General features: G+C 39.1%; 1 protein-coding gene across 1 annotated transcript in view; it reads right to left on the bottom strand.

The window, feature by feature from the left end:
* Nucleotides 1-20,100, bottom strand: part of ANO4 (anoctamin 4) — a 241,617-nt gene that overhangs the window by 107,887 nt on the left and 113,630 nt on the right. Inside the window, exon 9 of the mRNA XM_047066400.1 lies at nt 3,470-3,576. Coding sequence (XP_046922356.1) covers nt 3,470-3,576 — 107 coding nt within the window. The remainder of the gene's footprint in view (nt 1-3,469; nt 3,577-20,100) is intronic.

The following is a 20,100-nucleotide window of genomic DNA, read 5'->3' as shown; positions in this document are numbered from 1 at the left end:
TGATTCCTTGATTTCTTTTTCTGCTGCCTCATTACTGATGTATAGAAATGCAACAGATTTTTGTACATTGATTTTATAACCTGTGATTTTGTTGAATTCACGTATTAGTTCTAGCAATTTTTGGTGGACTCTTTTGGGTTTTTTACATAGAGTATCATTTTGTTTGCAAATAGTAAAAGCTTGACTTCTTCCTTGCTGATTTAGCTGCCTTTTATTTCTTTTTGTGGTCTCATTGCTGAGGCTAAGACTTCCAGTACTATGTTAAATAGTAATGGTGAGAGTGTACATCCTTGTCTTGTTCCTGACCATAGGGAGAAGACTCTCAGTTTTTCCCCACTGAGGATGAGATTAGCATGGGTCTTTCACATATGGCCTTTATGATGTTGAGGTATATTCCATCTATCCCTACTTTGTTGAGAGTTTTTATCAAGAATGGATGCTGTACTTTGTCAAATGCTTTTTCTGCATCTATTGAGAAGATCATATGGTTATTATCCTTTCTTTTATTTGTTATTTAATACACCAAAACATTAATGGTGGTTCTTTTTGCGTGGTAGAATTTTCATAATATCATTGAAAATAAAGAATTCAAGATAATGAAAGAAGAGTTGTACATGGTTGCTTATTAAATAAACATTTCAGAAGTAGTTGCCATAGGAATTCACAGGAAGAAGAAAGAATACCTTCAAGCTGGAATGGTCATGGAGGACTTTATGGAGACGATGTGTCTCAAGGATGGTTGACTGTTGCAGAAAATATAAAGATGTGCTAACCCACAACCCCACTGAAGTTAATAAAGACCTAAATCAGGTTCAATTTTACGATACCCACCTACATAGACTCTCATTGAACTTATTATTTCAGGTGTTTTCAGATTTGGACTAGATAGCTCTCATTTTCTCTGTATTATATTTTAATTTATGCAGCTTGGGATCAAAGCAGTTTTTGGCAGCTTCACCATACTAATGACTCACTGAGCTTGCATTCAACTAAGCCTCTCAAGTCTGTTCCTCTCATGATGTTGTTGAGCAACATTTCTCCCACACTGTACCAGGGTAGTTGTTTTGCTGAATTCGAGTGTAGGACTTTACATTTACAAACTATTAAATGTCACCTTGTTGGATTTGGCTAAGATTTCCAGATCACTGAGATCTCTTATGCTCTGGACTCCAAAGACAAACATATTTAATGCATCCCTCCAGAGTCCACCGGACCTGAAAGCTTGATGGGCAGGCTGTTTAAGCCATATACCAGGTATCAATTTATTTTCCTCTTAATTCCAAATATATTTTCATTGCCTACTTTGCAATAAAGGAGCTGGACCTTGTAAATATTTCTTCTTTACCAGGCTGTACAATGTTAGGCTTTGTCAGTAGAGGGCACTGGAAGCACTCTGGAAGAGTAAGGAGTTTGCCTTCCTGGTACCAGTATGCTCCTCTCAGCAGGCTTCTGCAACACATGGCTTCTAGGGCACCAACTTCCTGCAGTGCATGGTGGCCGGTAGCACATGGTACTGCCCCAAGGGCAGGTATTTCCTTAAACAGTTTCACAGAGTAGTGCTGTTGGTGCAACACCTCCCAATGAATGGCTTCCCTGGAGCCCTTCCAGGCAATTTCTGCCAGCAACTCCAGAACACTGCTCTGCCACCTAGTGAACCACAGCCGCACCATTTCCAGCAGAGTCTGAATCACAGCTTTGCTGGGGGGAGTCTTCCCAAAAGTGGTAGATACCCTTAATATCTATTTCTTTATCCTTTAGAGTTCTCTTTACCCTTTACTAGCCAATCCCTGATTACTCCAATCCTCTGTCATAGTTTTTATATTAAATTTTCCCTATAAAAATTATGTGTGATTTTTGTCTCCTGACTAGATCCTGAGTGCTATAGGTCATTATTCAAACTACTGATAAAAAGCTTGTTTGGACAGAAATAAGGACAAAGCCACCCAAATCCTCCTGATAGATGATAATCTGTTTAATAATGTAGAAAATGTGATAAAATAATATGGAAAGGTTCTCATAAAAAAGTCCCAAATATGAATTGTGAATGTCCATTGATAGATGAATGGATACAGATGCGTTGTGCGTTTATATATTTATACACACACACACACACACACGTGCACGCACACACACACACACACACACACACACACTAGAATAATACTCAGCCATTAAAAAAGAATGAAATCATGCCATTTGCAACAACATAGATGGATCTAGAGGGTATAATACTAAGTGAAGTCAGAGAAAGACAAAAATCGTATGATTTCACTTATATGTAGAATATAAGAAACAAAGAAATAAAGGAGACAAACCAAATGATAGACTTTTAATTACAGAAACAACTTAGTAGTTACTGTGTGTGTGTGTGTGTGTGTGTGTGTGTGTGTGAAATAGGCGAAGGGGATTAAGGTGCACTTATTATGATGAGCACTGTGCATAGAATTGTTTAATCACTATATTGTACACCTGAAATTAACACAACACTGTATATTAATTATAGTGGAATTTAAAAATGAAGTTAAATAAAATGAAAAATAAAATACATATATAAGAATATGCTAAGTGAAATAAGTCATACAGAGAAAGACAGATACCATGTGTTTTCACTCTTATGTGGATCCTGAGAAACTTAACAGAAGACCATGGGGGAGGGGAAGGAAAAAAAAAGTTAGAGAGGGAGGGAGGTAAACCATAAGAGACGCTTAAAAACTGAGAATAAACTGAGGGTTTATGGGGGTGGGAGGGAGGGGAAAGTGGGTGATGGGTATTGAGGAGGGCACCTGCTGGTATGAGCACTGGGTGTTGTATGGAAACCAATCTGACAATAAATTTCATTTAAAAAAAAGAATAATGGAAGTTATTTAATGGAGGAGGTGATTATTTGGAGAATTTCCTTATGTGTGACAGTTCATCTCTGCACTTGCCTAGAACAACTTCCCCGCTATCTTCCCATGTTGTCCCCTTCTTGTCATCAGGTATCAGTTCAAATCCTGGCTTCTCAGTGAAGCTTCCTTTGACCACTCCATCTCATCTTGATCTCCACCCTCCACCCCTTGCCAGTCTATCTCTGTAAGATCACCCATTTCAATTTCTTCATGTTATTCACTGTATTTACTTATTTGTTTATTGCTGGCTTTTAACTTCTTGAACATATGCTCCAGAAGATAACCATGCCCATCTCCCCCAACATCTAGCCCACTGCCTGGCACATAATGGGAACACCATAAATATTTATTGAACTAAGAGAATTTTTCCCTGATCTTACATACATGAGATAACATGCTATTTTTAAAAGATCTAAGGGTGCTATTAAGGTTTTACACTTGTGAGTTATCCATCAGGGGAGTAGAGGTTTTATAAATCATGAGAAGTTATAGAATTGATATACACTTTATAAAACCAAAGGAAAAAAAAGTCTGTAATCTCCCAAATCAAATGTAGCTTATTATACTAATATGCTACTTACCAATTTTGTTTTTTCCTTCTTCATACTTTATTCTTTGTAAAATGTGATGTACGATTCTACTTCTTGTGGCATTGTTGAAGAAAGTGTCTTTGTTGTGTATGATGAAGCTGCACACACATATTGAAAACACAAGCTGAAGGTTAATTGGAGGTGATGAATCTAATCTTTGACATAATTTGGTGTTACTCATACAGAGGTGTCTTCAATCAGTCACGGAGGGTGGGTCTGGAATAGCATGAGAGAGCCCAGAAATCACACCAGAGGCAGGAGGCTCACAATCTCAGTAGTTTTGGTTCTTAGTCTCCTGAGCATTAATATAATTATGTCAGGAAGGAGCTGGAGCTAAAAACAATTAAGAATCCTTAAAATAAACTAGTATTAAGTCTAGGCCTCATATCTTGTTTTTTGTTGTTGTTGTTTGTTTGTTTTTTTGGTTGTTGTCATCATTGTTTTTTTCCCCTCAGTAAGGTCATTAGATAAATTCAACCAAAAATTTATTTTGTTTTTATCTCCTCTTGTCTTCTAACCCACCTCCTTCCCTGTCATGTCAACCACCTGATTTTTCAGAAATTTTAAGATCTCAAGCTGGTTTGGGTGGTAGATATGGAAGTTAGGTAATAAGCTCTGGTCTGGCTCAGGGCCTCTGTCTGTTCCATTCCCATGCGCCTTGCTGGATGGGACTCCTCTCCTAAAGCAATACTTAAAATTGCTTTCTTTCTCAGCCAGTGGCTGACCCAGCCTCTAAAGTTTCTTACAGGCATCACACACCAAGACACTGGGTTTTCCAGATGTCCCTACCCTACTGAGAGGTTTTTCAGGTGACAGAGCTTCCAAAACCACATAATCCAGCATGAAGTGGCCATGTCCTCCCTTCCCAGGATGTGTTAAGTGATAAGTGGTACAATATTAGTGATACTGTAAGTATAACTGCTTCAGAAATTGTAAAGTTTGTTAACTCAGAAAACTTTTATTGGGTACCTCCTCTGAGTCAGACACCATGCAAGGCATATCAAGGTTGGCAGCCATTACCTTCAGAACCAAGCTCAGAAGTCACCTCCCCCAGCAGGCCTCCTCACCCCTCCAACTCCACTGCTCCCCGGCAAGAGTTCAGTACTCCCTCCTCTGTGCTCCTTCTTCTCTTGTAAGCACATCAATTTACTGATTATTCTATGTTGTAATTCACTTGTTTTCATTCATTCATTCACTCATTCATTCAACAAATGTTTATTGAGGGCACTATCTAGGGTACTGATTACACAGTAGTAAACAAAACAGATAAAAACTTAGTCTTTGAGAGGCTTACAGTCTAGGGGGGAAGACAAGCCATAAAGGAAATGAACATGATTGTATGGCTGAGATAGGCAGAATCAACCTCTCTTTGCAGGTCTGTATCTCACACAAGACTGTGAACTCATTCAGGACACAAGGCTTAATCACACTAATTTCTGTAGCCCCAGGATCTATTGAGTGGCTGGTACAAATACAGGTACAGGTTTCTGAATTGTAGTAACTGAGGGCCTTTGGGGTTAATGTTGGGGAAATTTGCTATTCAATGTTTTTCTTCAAGTAGATAGATTTCCAAGAGTTGTTCAAATGGTGGAAGGAAAAAATAAAACTGGCCTACAGAAGACAGTCTGGACATAGGGTTTAGTTTGGGAACAACTGGGAACATGAATTTGGGATAACATATAAAGGGGAGAAAGGCCAACGAATATGAAGATAAAATATAAATCATGTGAGCTGATTCCCTGGGGAAGTATTTTTCCTCTCACTTTTAACTCCCCAGGATTATGTTATAGAAAACTGTTCTCAGAAAAAGTAATTTGACTTGGTGGATGACAGATAAATGCTATGTGGGTGAATTAGAAAGCTGCAGAGCTTATCTTGTATTTTCTTCAAGGTTTTCTGAAAACATTTTATTGCATCAAAGAGGAAGAGAGGAAACCAAAAGTTACGTTGAATGCAGTTCCTTTTATATTATCTTCCTCTGCTTTTCCACCTTCTTTAAGACAGACTATCTCATTTTAATACCAAATAAAGATGCCATAAAGAAATAGACAAATAAAAAAGCCCATTTTTGACTCACAATACTAGATGATAACTGAAAGCTGATAAGCATGACCGTCCTTGACAGGACAATTCTGGCCTAAAAGCCCATGTCCCTCCTCCATTAAACAGTTTTCTACTTTCTCCTCCTTTTATAGTACCACATTACATTTTGTGAGCTCATGTAATAGTTCTCTAGAATAAGCACCACAGATGAGCTTCAAAATTTTGTTTTCCTCTTCCTTATATCTAGGTTGTACCTGGAGCTTGGAGATTCTACAGTGGGAACAAATATATAGGGCACGTGCCAAGCACTATTCTAAATGTTCCAGGTACATTAACTCATTCAATACTTACAATAACACAGGACTTAATATTTTATAGATCCATCTTACAGGTGAAGAATCAGAGAAGGTGAATGATGCACTCAAAGTCACTCAACTAAGGGGGAGAGCTAGGACTTAAACTCAGGCAGTGTGGCTCCAGAGGCTGCCCTCTTACCTACTCCACTCATCTCCCTTTGTCAGAAACCTCCTGATTCCTGAGGGCTGACTCTTGTGATCAGCCCAAGAGCTGCTTTGCCTGGAATGCTTTCCTTGTTTCTAGTCATTCTTTGAGCATCGATTCAGGACACATCTCCAAGGGTCTTCCTTGACCCCCTCCCCCCTCCCCTGAAAAGTAATTTGGTGTCATAACAAGAGAAAGGAGAAAACCATTTAATAGAAGAGGAAGATGAGCATTAAGTTCTAACATTACCCCTTATTCCCTTTAAGACTTTGAAGTGAGACAGTCCACAGACTAAACCCTAGCTCTGTCACATACTATGTGGTATTGGGACTCTCCCTCAACTTCCCTGAATCTTGGTTTCCTCATCTGTGAAATGGGGATAACGCCGTAATCACTCTCATGGCATTTCTGTAGAATCAGGTGAGATGACGAGCATTGGAGAACCTCACTGTCTGGTGCTTAATAAGCTCTCAGAGTTAGCTGTCATCATTGCTGTTGTTTCTATGACATCATAGAGAATTTGCCTGCCTACATGCCTGACTTCTCTGGATGAACTTGAGGGCAAGGACTAGCCATGCTCATCTCTATACTTCCAGCACTAATACAGGGGTTGACAACTGGCTCAAATGAGCTGAACTTCTGGAGAACACTTGCTAACATCGGGGGCTATGAGACTAAATATCACCTCTTTATAACTTGGCAGCTACTTACTGCTTCCTGGAAATATTTCCACCCATTTCATCTTTCCAGCTACCACCTGAACCATTCTCTCTATGCTGCCAAAGGGTTTTCTTACAGGATGTGGAACAATCTCATTTTCTATGTCACCCTTTCAAACTGAAGGGCTAAGAGAAGGCACAATGATGATTCTTGACATCATTGTTCTCAAGCCTTCCTTAGTAACTTAGCCAAAACAACTTTCTTCAAATAAAATCACACACATACATGCATGCACACATGCATGCATTATGTAAGCTGAGCTGTTACAGTAAACATAAAACTTGGGAGCTCAGTCTCAGAGGTATCAGGGATCCACAAAGGCTTAGAAACTCTGCTTTCATACATTACTGATGGGTCAGAAAACTAGTACAAATTCTACAAGAGTCATTTGACCACGTCTATCAAAATTATATATAGGCTAATTATATTAATAGCTATATAATTATGTTATATATAATATATGCATATCTTCTAACCAGCAATTCTTTTAGAAATTTATTCTAAAAATACACTTTACTCATGTGCAAAGTGACAGATAACCAAAAACATTCATTATGGCATGGGTTATAACAGCAAAATTGTAAAAATGACCTAAACAATTCAGCAGTGGGGGTTAAGATAAACAAGTTATTGTACAATTCTACAATGAAATACTCTGAATCTGTGAAGAGACTGAAGGTGTTCAGGGTAGATATAAAAAAATCTTCAAGATACTATAGGGGAAAACAAGATTTAAAATAGTCACACAGCTATTTGTATCAAAGAGAAAAACACACACATAAGGAAGATATAAGTGTAATGACGTATTTATTTGCTTGCACAGGATAATATGGAATGGACACATAGACATCTGGAAATACTAGCTGCCTCTGGGAGAACTAGGTGGCTGGAAAGGAAGGAAACTTCACTGACATACTTAGGAAATTTTTATGTAAGTACCACCTATAAAAAACATGAAATATTTTGTTAAAATTTTTTATTAAAAATTTTTAACGTTTATTTATTTTTGAGAGACTGAGACAGAGCACGAACAGGGAAGGGACAGAGAGAGGGAAAGAAAGAATTTGAAGCAGGCTCTAGGTTTGAGCTGTCAGCACAGAGCCTGAAACAGGGCTTGAACCTATGAATGGTGAGATCATGACCTGAGCCGAAGCTGGAAACTTAACTAAGCCACCCAGGCACTCTTGTTAAAAAAATTCCAAAGGGAAAATGCAATTTCTTTCTGGGTTTATTCTCCCCTTCACCCTAAAGGGTGAGAAGAGGAATAATTATGTGATCAAGGCTCTACACATACATCTCCTTCTCCTACTCTTTAGAGTGTTTATGTAATAGTAATATACCTGAAGTCATACAACTGAGGAAGGATTCAAAACCCATCTGTCGTTTCCAAATTTTCCCATTCATTTGTGAAAGGAACTGCTGAGAGCACATGCCTGCCTGTATGCATGTGGGTGTGAATGGGATTTTCTGGACACTTTCATCTTACCATGTGAGGAAGGCCCTGCTCACCTCCTCATCAAGTAATAGGCAAATCTGAAGTTCCCACCATCTCCCCTCCAAGGTCCCCACCCTCCAGAGATAAGCAGCCTTCAGTTTTACCTGATGAGCCTCCCAATCTCCTCCCTGCTAGAAAGGGCAAAAACTTGGAATAGAATATGCCACGAAATTAGGTTTTAGCTATAGACTCCCTAAAGCTGTGGTTATTTGCACTCTGTTTTATGTTCTCCTGAAGCCAACCGGCCACAGCAGTGGCTGGTTGTAAACATTCTGCTTGTTCTGTGCAAAGAACTGTTAGCTGAGGGTGTTATATGTGAGGTGGGTGGTGGGTAGGAAGGGATGTGAATGTTATGCATGTATTTATTTTGAGTGAGGGTAATGCAAAGGTGGAAAGAACCTAGCTTCTCTCCTCAGAGAAGCCTCTATTCTTATTAGGAAAAATGAGAAATACACAAAGAATCAAGGGTGTGAATTGGGAAAAGGTGTTCATTACAGCTGTGTATGAAATTAAAGATTATCGTGAAATGTGTTACTTTTGAAGCAAATGCCACCTTGTTTTTTAAAAAAACTTTCTTCTTAGGCAATAGCTATTGGAATATGACTTTTTTCACAATTAACTTGGTATGAATTATGTAGAGTCTAGTATTATTGAATAGAAATTTCTGAGATGATGAAACTGTTCTTTAATTATGCTATCCAATATGGTAGCCACTAGTCACATGTAGCTACTGAACACTTAAACTGTGGATAAACAAAAAGGAAGGTAAATTTTTACTTTAACTTAATTTTAACTAAATAAAATCAAAATATAAATACTCACATGTGGCTAGTAGAATATTGCCTCAAATATGGATGACAATTTGAGCATGTGGGCAAAGCCTCAATAATGGTATCCTTATCTGGCATCTCCCTTTGACCACAAAAACTGGAGCAGGAGATTGGGCAAGGGGTAAAAATGCCCTACAGGACTGCATACAGGTCTTGGGTTCAAGTCTTCATTTCAGCTGTGTGGCCTTGGGGAAGCCATTGAGTTTCTTTGGGACACAGTTACTTGTCAGGAAAATGAGGGTCATTATGTCTTAGTTGCCCAATGATGGGGTTAATCACAAAGCGACACTATAAAGTACTGAGGTAGATCATCAAACCTAGTTGGTAGATGACAGGACTCCATATGAGTCTAAGAGACAATTCAAACCCAATACATCCCAAAAAGAACTCTTGATCTATACCCTTGTAAAGTAAAAATCTCCTTTCCTCCTCATCTTTTCCATCTTAAAAAATGGCACTGACACATCTAATTTCTCAAGTCACAAACTTGAGATGCATACTCTATCCTCTCTTTCTCTCATGTCCAATCTCCAAACAAGTTTTTGTTCTTCCCAAATGTCATCCTCTGATCCTTTACCACCCTCACTGCGCTGAAGGTGTTTCTAAGAGCACTGTTAGAGTTTCCTGACTATTCCAATTTCACTTCCTCCCATTAGTTCATTCTCTACATAGCAAGGATATTTTAAAACATAAATAAAATCTCATCCCTCTTCTGATTAAAACTCTTCACCAACTTCCCACAGATTTGATATAAAGCCTAACTACTTTCCAAGGTCTACATGCTTCTCCTATGGTCTGGTCCTCCCTATGCCAGTGTACTTATCTCTTCTCCTCTTCCTCTTGTTCATTATAAACCAGCAACATTGTCTTTTCTTCTGCCCTTGAAAAAACTCAACTTGCCACTACCCAGGGCTTTAGCTCATGTGATCCTTAGATTTTTGCACAACCTGTTTCTTTCCAACATTTGGGCCTCAACTTAAATGTCACCTCCTGAATATGTTAGCTAAGACAGTTACTCTCATGCCCTGAAAGTCACACTCTCTCTTCCATTACCTTGTTTTATTTTTTTTCTTGTTTTACTTTCTGAATTTTGGGGGGTGGGGTGAGGAGATGTATCTATATGTTCCTTGTCTAACTATCTTTCCTTACAGAATGACTGCAACCACATATTGACTCTAAATGGAATCAGTGGAAGAACTGGCCAGCTTAACACAGCATAATTGCTGAAACAAAAGAATCACGCACAAGTAAAATGGGTTTTAAGTTACTAAATTTTGGGTAGATTGTTATGTAGCAATCCGTGACCAATATGCCAGTCTTTTCTGATGGCTAGTTGTATTAATTCATAATACAAAAAGAAAGTGAAAGCTAATGCCTTAAAATAAATATTTCAGAAAACTTTCTCAATTATACTTTTAAATAGAGATTTCTTTTTTAACAAGGAGATGCAAAGGTTATACAGTTAACTGTCACTTAAATTATATCCTCAAATTAATGAAAATCTAAGTAGGAACAAAGCAACCAATTAATTTTTTTATGTGACAAGGCCTATTTTGAGAACTTTTTTTTGGCTTTAGGCACCATAATGCAATAACTAACTTCTTAAGTGTAATTGTTAGGAGTAAAAGGAGGAGATAATTATCAGACCAAATATGTGATATGTATAATATTCAGAGTTCTGACCATTTGGTAAAGATTTTAAAGCCTCTTTGTAGGATTAAGGTGATAAATGGCTGAAATCTAAAGCAATGTGAACACATTTTTCTTATTCCATTGGTCATTTCTAATTGTACTTCATGACATCATTTTTTCTATTTGAACTTTAAACACCAATAAATATGAGACTTTCAGGTAAAATGGAAAATTAAACACTCGCATTGAATTTGGCTCTCTCTCAAAACCCCATGCAAATAACAGTAGTGTGTGTGTGTGTGTGTGTGTGTGTGTGTGCGCGCGCGCGCGTGCGTTTACATACAGGTATAAATCCTCAAGGAACAAAGACAGCAGAAAGCAACAGCAACAAAATGCTGGAATGTGAAAAGCGGACAGACAGGTGGTAACAGAATCCTAAACCAGCTCTGGACAAGACCAAGAACATATTTATACTCTACAAAATCTCATAAAATCTTAAGAACTGGGGCATCAGGGGCCTCTAGAAGTGGGGCAAAGGGGGTGCTAAAATAAGTATTGGTTGAAAGCCATTTGGAAGAAGGTAGATCCTCAGAGCTTCACTTGTATTTTCACAGAAACTTGGAGAGATTTTTTTCTTTGCATAGGGTAATAATACAACCCCTGAACTGTAAGATTCCAGAGATGGTTAGGGGTAGGGGAGCCATCCTGAAATCTAGAGGACCAAGTGAATACTTGCATCCTGGAAGCTGAGATTCCCAGCTGTCTTCATTCACTTAGGCTCCAGAACATTGGCAACCAGGTTTTGACTTTCCAGGGAGAACACTGGCAGAGACTTCTCTGAGGAATCTGACCAGCTTAAAGATGAAAGATCTGAAGAGGAATAGACTGGAGACTCCAAAATTGAAACCCCCCAGCCATTTCCCTACAACAAAGCTACAAGTTGATAGGCCCCACCCATTACTCTGAAATTCTACTCGAGTTTTGCATTTCCTATTCTTTAGCATGGACAGTCAGCGAAAGATAACTGGGTATCTATAAAAGATAGAGAATAATAAAGAGAGTAAAAATAATCAGAAAGTAATGTGTTAGAGTATATGAGGCTATGTGGAGTGAGGAGACATTGAAAATAATAATTATGCTCAGAAAGTTATTGTAATTGTGAAAAAATACTCAAGATATGACTGAAGCTCAGAGTCATACAGTTCGTGAGTTGCAGGGCTGGGATGTGGGGCCCAGGTCTCACAGACTCCAGAGCCTGTGTGGGCTCAGCCACTAAGCCTTAAGGACAGAAACTGGGATTCATTCATCCTCGTCCAGCCCTACACAGTGCCTGTCACAGAACGAGTGCCTGATGCCGACTGAATGGAAATGGATATTCAGAAGGAAAACATGAAAGCACTGCGGTATTTAAATTTATTAGAGATCACTGTTATTTCCCATTGAAAAGTGAGACAGAATGAAGAGGAAATCATTTGTTTTAAATCCAGAAAAACAAGTTTGGAGACCTAGTGATTTCATAATTAATCCTCAGAGCAGAAAAATCCAATTTAGAATAACCCAGGCCTCAGCTTTCTACTAATTAGGGTGCTACTGTAATTGAGTCGATAGTAAGGTTTTGCCTGAATTACTGAGGCAATTGTCACTGCATAAATTGATCATCCAGTGATTCATCTGTGGCCACTGTCTTAGTCTGGTCTTGGTGATGGGTCTTATTTTTATATTCCCTTATTAGAGCTGAGCAGGACTGAGTGCTGACCAAAGGGACAGATCTGTCTTTCTTGTGGTTCATCTATCTATATTGCTGTAGTCAGCAAAGTTCTAGAAACCTGCCAAGCATCCATAAAACTTCAAAGTTGGTAAAATTTATTTTCCATAATTCCCCAATCTTTTTTCTTTTTTGACATTCTCCTCCCTCTCCCATCTTAGTGAGATCCTTTGTCTATTCCTGCTACAGCCAAAGTACCCCCTCTTAGCTCTTTCTTCCTCCCCTTCTTTATTTTTGGCTCTCTAAAAAAGAGCTGATAAGCTTACTCATTATGGGGTATAAATGAAGAATAACATTGAAACTTTTAATCTTTCCCAGGGACATTTAGTTAGTTAATTAATTTACCTACTTACACTTATTTATATTTGAGAGAGACAGAGAGACAGAGAGACAGAGAGAGAGTGGGGGGGGGAGGGTTGGGTAGAGGGAGAGAGGGAATTCCAAGCAGGCTCCTCCCTGACAGTGCAGAGGTGGGGCTCGATCTCACAACTGTGAGATCATGACCTGAGTCGAAATTAAGAGTCAGATGCTTAACCCACTGAGCCACCCCCGCCAAAAGGTACATTTATTTCAAATACAGATGACTTTAGCCAAAGGATTAAAGTTCACACTGTAAAATTCCAGATATTAGGGAGATGTTCCAGTCCCTGAGTTCTCTCCTAGCTTCTCTCTTCTATACCCTCCTCTATAATGCTGGATCAGGGACTCTGCCAACTACAGTCCTACTCTGTGGCTGGCTCTCTGATAAGGTTCTGCCAGTAGGGGGTCCTACGAGGAGACTGGAAGGGGAACAAATGGAGTGAAAGGATCTGGTCTTTCCTGTTTGCCCATTGTCCTGTCAATGTTGCTCCAGCAGTGATTCTTCAACCTCACAGTGGCAGTTGGTTCGAGTTTCCATCTTAAAAAATAAACACCCCAAACTAGACTCACTGCATTGCCCTGTACCCCAGAGGTACTAGCACAGGCAGGGCAGCATTTTCTCCTCAGAGGCATGGGGGGTCAGCTCCAGGGGGCAACTTTCTCTGAGCTTCAAGGTTCTGATAAACCCAACCTCTTCCTCTGGACCCTCTAGCCCTAGGGGCAATATGCTGCTTCCTGTACCTCCTGTAGTTAATATCTGTGTAGACTCAGTGCTTGCTTTGTGACATTTTAGTTCTCCAAGGCTTATGTAACAGATTCCCCACATTAATTTCTGCTAAAATAACTGCTGGGTTTCAGTTTTCCCGAGGGGAGCCTGAGAGGTCCAGGGAGCTAGAAAAAGAAAGATTCTTTGGGGAAGGGACCCTCTCTCTCTCTCTTTCTCTATCTGAAATCACATACCACATAAACGACCACCCACCTATCCTGCTTGTTAATCTGACAGGAATATCACCTTGGTATCAACATGGTTTCTGAATTTATATTTCAAAATATTTAAATTCCAAGTCTGATTTCTACCCTACAGAATTTTTTCCCCTTTCTTCTGCTTGTCTTTGCTAATTTGTATGGAAACTTTCTTTCATAAAAATATGGAAGGTATTTAAAACAAAGTAAAACAGTGCAAGATATCTGCACCCTAGAAGAGCTCATAGACTAAAGTGTTATATAGGTACAAAATACTATTAACATAAGGTATTCCTCGGTGGATTGCTTTATTATTTCCAATTTGCTGTTTTTCTTTGTGAAGATTATATATCACTACCCATTATCATGGACTTGCAGTCCCTTTTCCTGGGGAGAAGTCTAATTTCCCACCCCATTACCATGCTTGGCCATAAGACTTGTTTTGGCCAATGGAATATAAGCAGAAGTGATTATGGCATATGTGAGCAGAACTTTGAAGAGCTAATGTGTGGCTCTACCATTACCGTTTCCCTCTTCCATGAGAATGCATGTCTTAGGTACAGGCTGCATCATCAGCCAATGTTCCATGAGAAGACATGGAAAGCAGAGCTTCAGCTGACCCACAGCTAGTATGCTATGTGAACAAGAAATAAATCAGCTGCTTTGAGTAAGACACTGGGATTTGAGAAATGTCAGTGCGGCAGAACCTAGTGTAATCTGACGGGCACAGTCTCTAACCCAACAAAGACAATCCTGTAATCTATGGCTTAATTTACTCTGTCCTGAAGAGGATGGATTTTTTTCCTCCCTTGTGGATAAGCTATGCCAGTCCACATAGCAAAGTGATGGCAGAGAGGGAGGAGGTTTGTGGGGAGGAGAGGAACTTTAGGCTGTGGAGGCTTCAGTGGAGGAGGGATGTTTCTGTCAGAGGGTGTGAAGACAGGGTATGAAGGAAGAAGAAATGATGATAGCCAATGGTTGCTGAGACCATGTACTTGGCTTCTTTTTTGTGTCCTTTGAGAAACTTGAGTAAAAACTGGAAATCCGTGCTAATTACTTTTGGCTGCTGAACTGTGCTTTGTGCAATATGGAAACAAATAGTTGTGGTACAATATAATCACTGCATAATCACAGTATTTACAAAGGCTAATGGGCCCAGAAGTCTAATGCCATCCGCATGAGACACGAGGGGTTTAATAAAAATGACAACATCCGGGGCACCAGGGTGGCTCAGTCAGTTAAGCATCCGACTCTTGATTTCGGTTCAGGTCATGGTTTCACAGTTTTTGAGTTCCAGCCCCACATTGGGTTCTGTGCTGACAGTTTGAAGCCTGCTTGGGATTCTTTCCCCCTTTTTCTCTGCTCCTCAACTGTGCGCGCTCTCTCTCTCTCTCTCTCTCTCTCTCTCTCTCTCTGAAAAATAAATAAACGTAAAAAGAAGTGACAACATCTGAACTAGATCCTGAGAGAAGAACAGGCTTTCACCAGATAGTGAGAGGAAGAGCACACTTTAGAAAGATAAAACATCAGTCATGGGATAGTTAGGTAGCCTCCACTGCTACGTAGTAGAGCATTTGGCTCATTCAGCCTAGGAGACTGGTGGGGAGGGGGAAAAAAGCAGTTTTGTGTGCCACATGCTAAGGACTTTGAACTTGATCCCAAAGGGCCTAGGGAATCTTTGAAGGCTCTTAAGCAAGGAAGCAATGCTACTACATGTGGCAGTGTGTTTTATTCACTGCTAAAGGTGCTTGGCAAAGGGATGAGGAAGGGTGGAAATCCACGATATTCTGCTTGTCAAACTGTGGGCTGTGAATTCTTAGAGGAAGGGTGTCCTTCTAAGGTGCCATGTGGGCCCATGGTAGGAGACTTGCATGTGACCCAGCTACATGGGTGTGATGGATAGATATGGGAGTAGGGAAAGATGAAGGAGTTGAGCAAACTTATAATTGTTTATGCAAGAGTTGGTGGCTGCTTTGACTAAGGCAGTGGCAGTGAGGTCAGAAAGGAGGAGCTAGGACCAAAAGGAGTGAGTGGTGATGGTGGGTGATGAAAAAGATGGTAGTGTCAAGGCTGGTCAACATGTAGTGGAAAACACAAAGCTTATGGTGTTGGTGTAGTATTGGGGGTGAGTGAAGTGGGAAATGAGAAGAATCAAATTTATCTCCAGGGATAAAAACATTTCTAAGACATGGTTCTGAATTAGCAGTCATTTGAATAAAATACTATTCACAAAAGCCATAGATTTAACTCTGGTCGTTGCCCCTCGCCCAACCAGTACCATTCTCAGATATAGGGTGCACCCTGCCCAGGTCCTGGATTTTAGAGGGCTCATAAATCAGCCTCCCAATGGGTTGCTTTCCACAGGGTGAGGTACTGGCCAGGCAAAGAGGAAGTGACCACCTAGAGTCTGACCCCAAAATCACCTAGGCCACTTTAGGGTCTTTGTGGGCCTCTCAGGTCTACCTGAGACAATTCTATGCCTATCAAGTATCCAAGCTGTTTTCAGGGGACATGAATGACATGTGGACATGGGGCCGGGGTGTGCACACACATGAGCCTGAGGCCCCTCAGGGTGGGATGGAGCTGGGGACAGGAAGAGAAGAGGGCAGGCCATGAGTGTGGGGGAAACCATTTTTCCACCAATGGAATGGGTTTCCAAGAATCCTGAGAACTTAGACATTCAGGTCTTTATGCAGGTGTATTTGTCAAGATAGAAAATGAAACTGTTGTACTTGTTAACATGATTTATTACTTCTAATTATTTAGACATATGGTCTATAGGCTTCACTTGTACTCTTGCCCCAAGCCTTACAATTCTTCTAAGCAGGTCTGCCCTTCCTTTAGATTTAAGAGTGTGGATTTAAAAGAGATAAATCTATTGTCTTTCATCCCCAAATCCTAATGAAGATAAATATGAGAGCCTGGGTTTGAGTGTGCTAGCAGAGTAAGAGTGAGCTCATGGAATCTGACTGTCCAGGAGGGTTTCCTGAACTGACTTATCTTCTCTGTTCCATTCCTCCATTTCTAAATGGATATAATACTACTACTGGTCTCATGAGTAACCTGATATCTAGTGATTGCTTGATGAGTGTTGGCTGTGTATCACGGAAGGGGCATGGGTTTGAAGTCAGGCACATTTGGGTTCTAAGCAGACCCCAAAGTCTGCTTGTTACTGTGTACCCTTGGACAAACTGTTTAACTTTTAGGACCCTGGATTCTACCTTCTGTAAAGCAAGGACAATGAAATGATGTTGCAGGGTTGTCGCAAAGATCAAATGAGACAATGAATGAAGGAAGAACAGGCAGCACAGAGCTCCCCACTGATCTCCCTTGTTCCTACTGACCATTGTTCCAGACGATGTAATGCACAGTGTAATTACACAGTATGAAATCCATCCACAGATGCAGTCCTAGCTCCCTTTCTTCCCTTTATGTTAACCCTCGCTTATTCTATTGTATGTAAATTTGGCAAATCTTCCCTTTTCCTATAAACGCTTTACATTGCCTTTCTACCATTTTGTGTGTAAAATGGTGTCTTTCCCATCAAATTTAATATGCTCAAGTTAAAATTTTAAATTAAAAATATGCACACATAAATATATTTATGAACACAAAATCACATTCTCTACTATAGTATTATACTTGGCACAAAATATATTAAAAGTATGTGTTGAATGAATTGATGAAAGAAATTGAACATGACACCAACAAGTGGAAAGATATTCCATGATGATGGACTGGAAGAATTAATACTGTTAAAATGTCCATACTACCCAAAGCAATCTACAGACTTGATGCAATTCCTATCAAAATACCAACAGAATTTTTCACAGAACTAGAACAAATGATACTAAAATTGTATGGAACCACAAAAGACCCTGAGTAGCCAAAGCAATCTTAAAAAAAGAAGAACAAAGCTGGAGGTATCACAATCCCAGATTTCAAGATATACTACAAAGCTATAACAACCAAAACTTTATGGTACTGGCACAAAAATAGACACATAGATCCATGGAACAGAACAGAGTGTTTAGAAATAAGCCCATGCTTATATGGCCAATTAATCTACAACAAAGGAGGCAAGAATATACAATGGAGAAATGACAGTCTTTTTCAATAACTGATAATGGGAAAACTGGAAAGCTACATGCAAAAAAATGAAACTAGACCATTTTATTACACCACACAAAAAATGAACTCAAAATTGACTAAAGACCTAAATGTGAGATCTGAACCCATAAAAATCCTAGAAGAGAACACAGGCAGTAATCTCTGGATATCAGCCATAGCAACATTTTCTAGATATGCCTCCTCAGGCAAGGAAAATGAGTATAAAAATAAACTATTGGGAATACCCCAAAATGAAAAGCTTTTGTACAGCAAAGGAAACCATCAAAAAAATGAAAGGACAACCTATTGAATGGAAGAAGCTATTTGTTAATGATATATCCAATAAGGAGTTAATATCCTAAAATATATAAAGAATGGATTCAACCTGACACCAAAAAACAACCAAAAAACCCCAAAACCGAACCAAATCAAAAAACTCCCTAATCTCATTTAAAAATGGGCAAAGAACCTGAACAGACATTTTTCCAAAGAAGATATACAAATGGCCAACAGACACAATAAAGGGTGCTCAACATCACTCATCATCAAGGAAATGAAAATCAAAACCATAATGAGACATCACCTCACACTTATCAGAATGGCTAGAATCAAATGGACAAGAAAAATACATGTTGGAGAAGATGTGGAGAAAAAGGAACCCTCATGCATTGTTGGTGGGAATGTGGAAAATAGTATGAAGTTTCCTCAAAATATTAAAAATAGAAATACCAGATGACCCAGTAATCCCACTACTAGATATTTACCCAAAGAAAATAAAAACACTAATCCAAAAGATATGTGCACCCCTATGTTTATTACAGCATTATTTACAATAGTCAAGATATGAAAACAACTCAAGTGTCTATCCATGGATGAATGGATAAAGAACAGGTAATAAACATATACAATAGAATATTACTCAGCCATAAAAAAGAATGAAATCTTGCCATTTGTGACAACATAGATGGACTTAGAGGGTATTATGCTAAGTGAAATAAGTCAGACAGGAAAAGACAAACACTATATGACTTCTCTTATATGTGGAATCTAAAAAACAAAACAAATGAATGAAGAAACAATCCAAAAAACAGACTCTTAAATATGGAGAATAAACTGGTGGTTGCCATAGGAGAGGAGATGAAGGAATAGGTAAAATAGGCAAAGAGGATTAGGAGGCACAAACTTCCAGTTATAAAATAAATATGTCACAGAAGTGTAAAATACAACATGGGGAATATAGTCAATAATATTGTAATAATGTTATATGATGACAGATGGTGACTACACTTACCATGGTGAGCCCTGAGTAATGCATAGACTTGTTGAATCAATATGTTGTATACCTGAAACTAATATAACATTGTATGCTAATAATACTTCAATAAAAATTATTGAAATAATGAGTTAGTAAATGAAAAAACTATTTACAGATGGATAAATGACAAAAAAATAAAAGGTTTCTAAGTAACTGAATTCAGAGTTGGTCCTACAAGTACTAAGAGAACACAGCTAACTAACTACTGGGTCTCCAGACACCCAATGGTGCATTTTACCCACATGACTGGGTGCATCTTTTGCCTCTTAAACTAGATGCATTAAGTTATGTTCTATTTAAAAGAAGCCACATCATCTTCAGAAACACAAATCTCAGGCTGTGTGACTGGTTTCATTTTCATTTCAGTATAAAACTTTCCAGGATATAGATGGGTTTCCCCTGACTTTACAGATCAATAGAAAACAACCTGCGTATTGGGTATCCTAATGCTGAATAAGTGATTGCAATAAAAAAAGTGTTCTGAGACAGCTGTAAGTCATGGGGGCACTAAAAGAACATTAATCCTACCTAAATCAATATCAGTATCTCTTTACCTAAAGGACTCTCTAAAGATTTCAGATCAATGAAAACACCAGAAAAACTTCAAACAGAAAATAAGAAAAAGGTACATGCTGGAAGAATGCATGGCTTTAGCTACCCATGTTGACAGGGTTTAGAAAACACATGTGCATACATTTCTGATAAATGTGAAATGGCAATGTGTCCTGCCTTTAGAGCTGCTGTAACAAATTACCATAGACTGGGTGGCTTCTCAACAACTGAAATTTATTTCCTGGAGACTGGAAATCTGAGACCAGGGTGTTCGTATGGTCAAGGTCTGGTGAGGGTCCTCTTCTGGTTGCAGACTTCTGATTGTATTCTCCCATG

The sequence above is a fragment of the Lynx rufus genome, unplaced genomic scaffold (genome assembly GCF_022079265.1).
Source record: "Lynx rufus isolate CCGP_SWC_20201006 ecotype Redwood Valley unplaced genomic scaffold, mLynRuf1.p SCAF_7, whole genome shotgun sequence".
NCBI lineage: Eukaryota > Metazoa > Chordata > Mammalia > Carnivora > Felidae > Lynx > Lynx rufus.
This window is presented reverse-complemented; position numbering and strand designations above follow the sequence as displayed.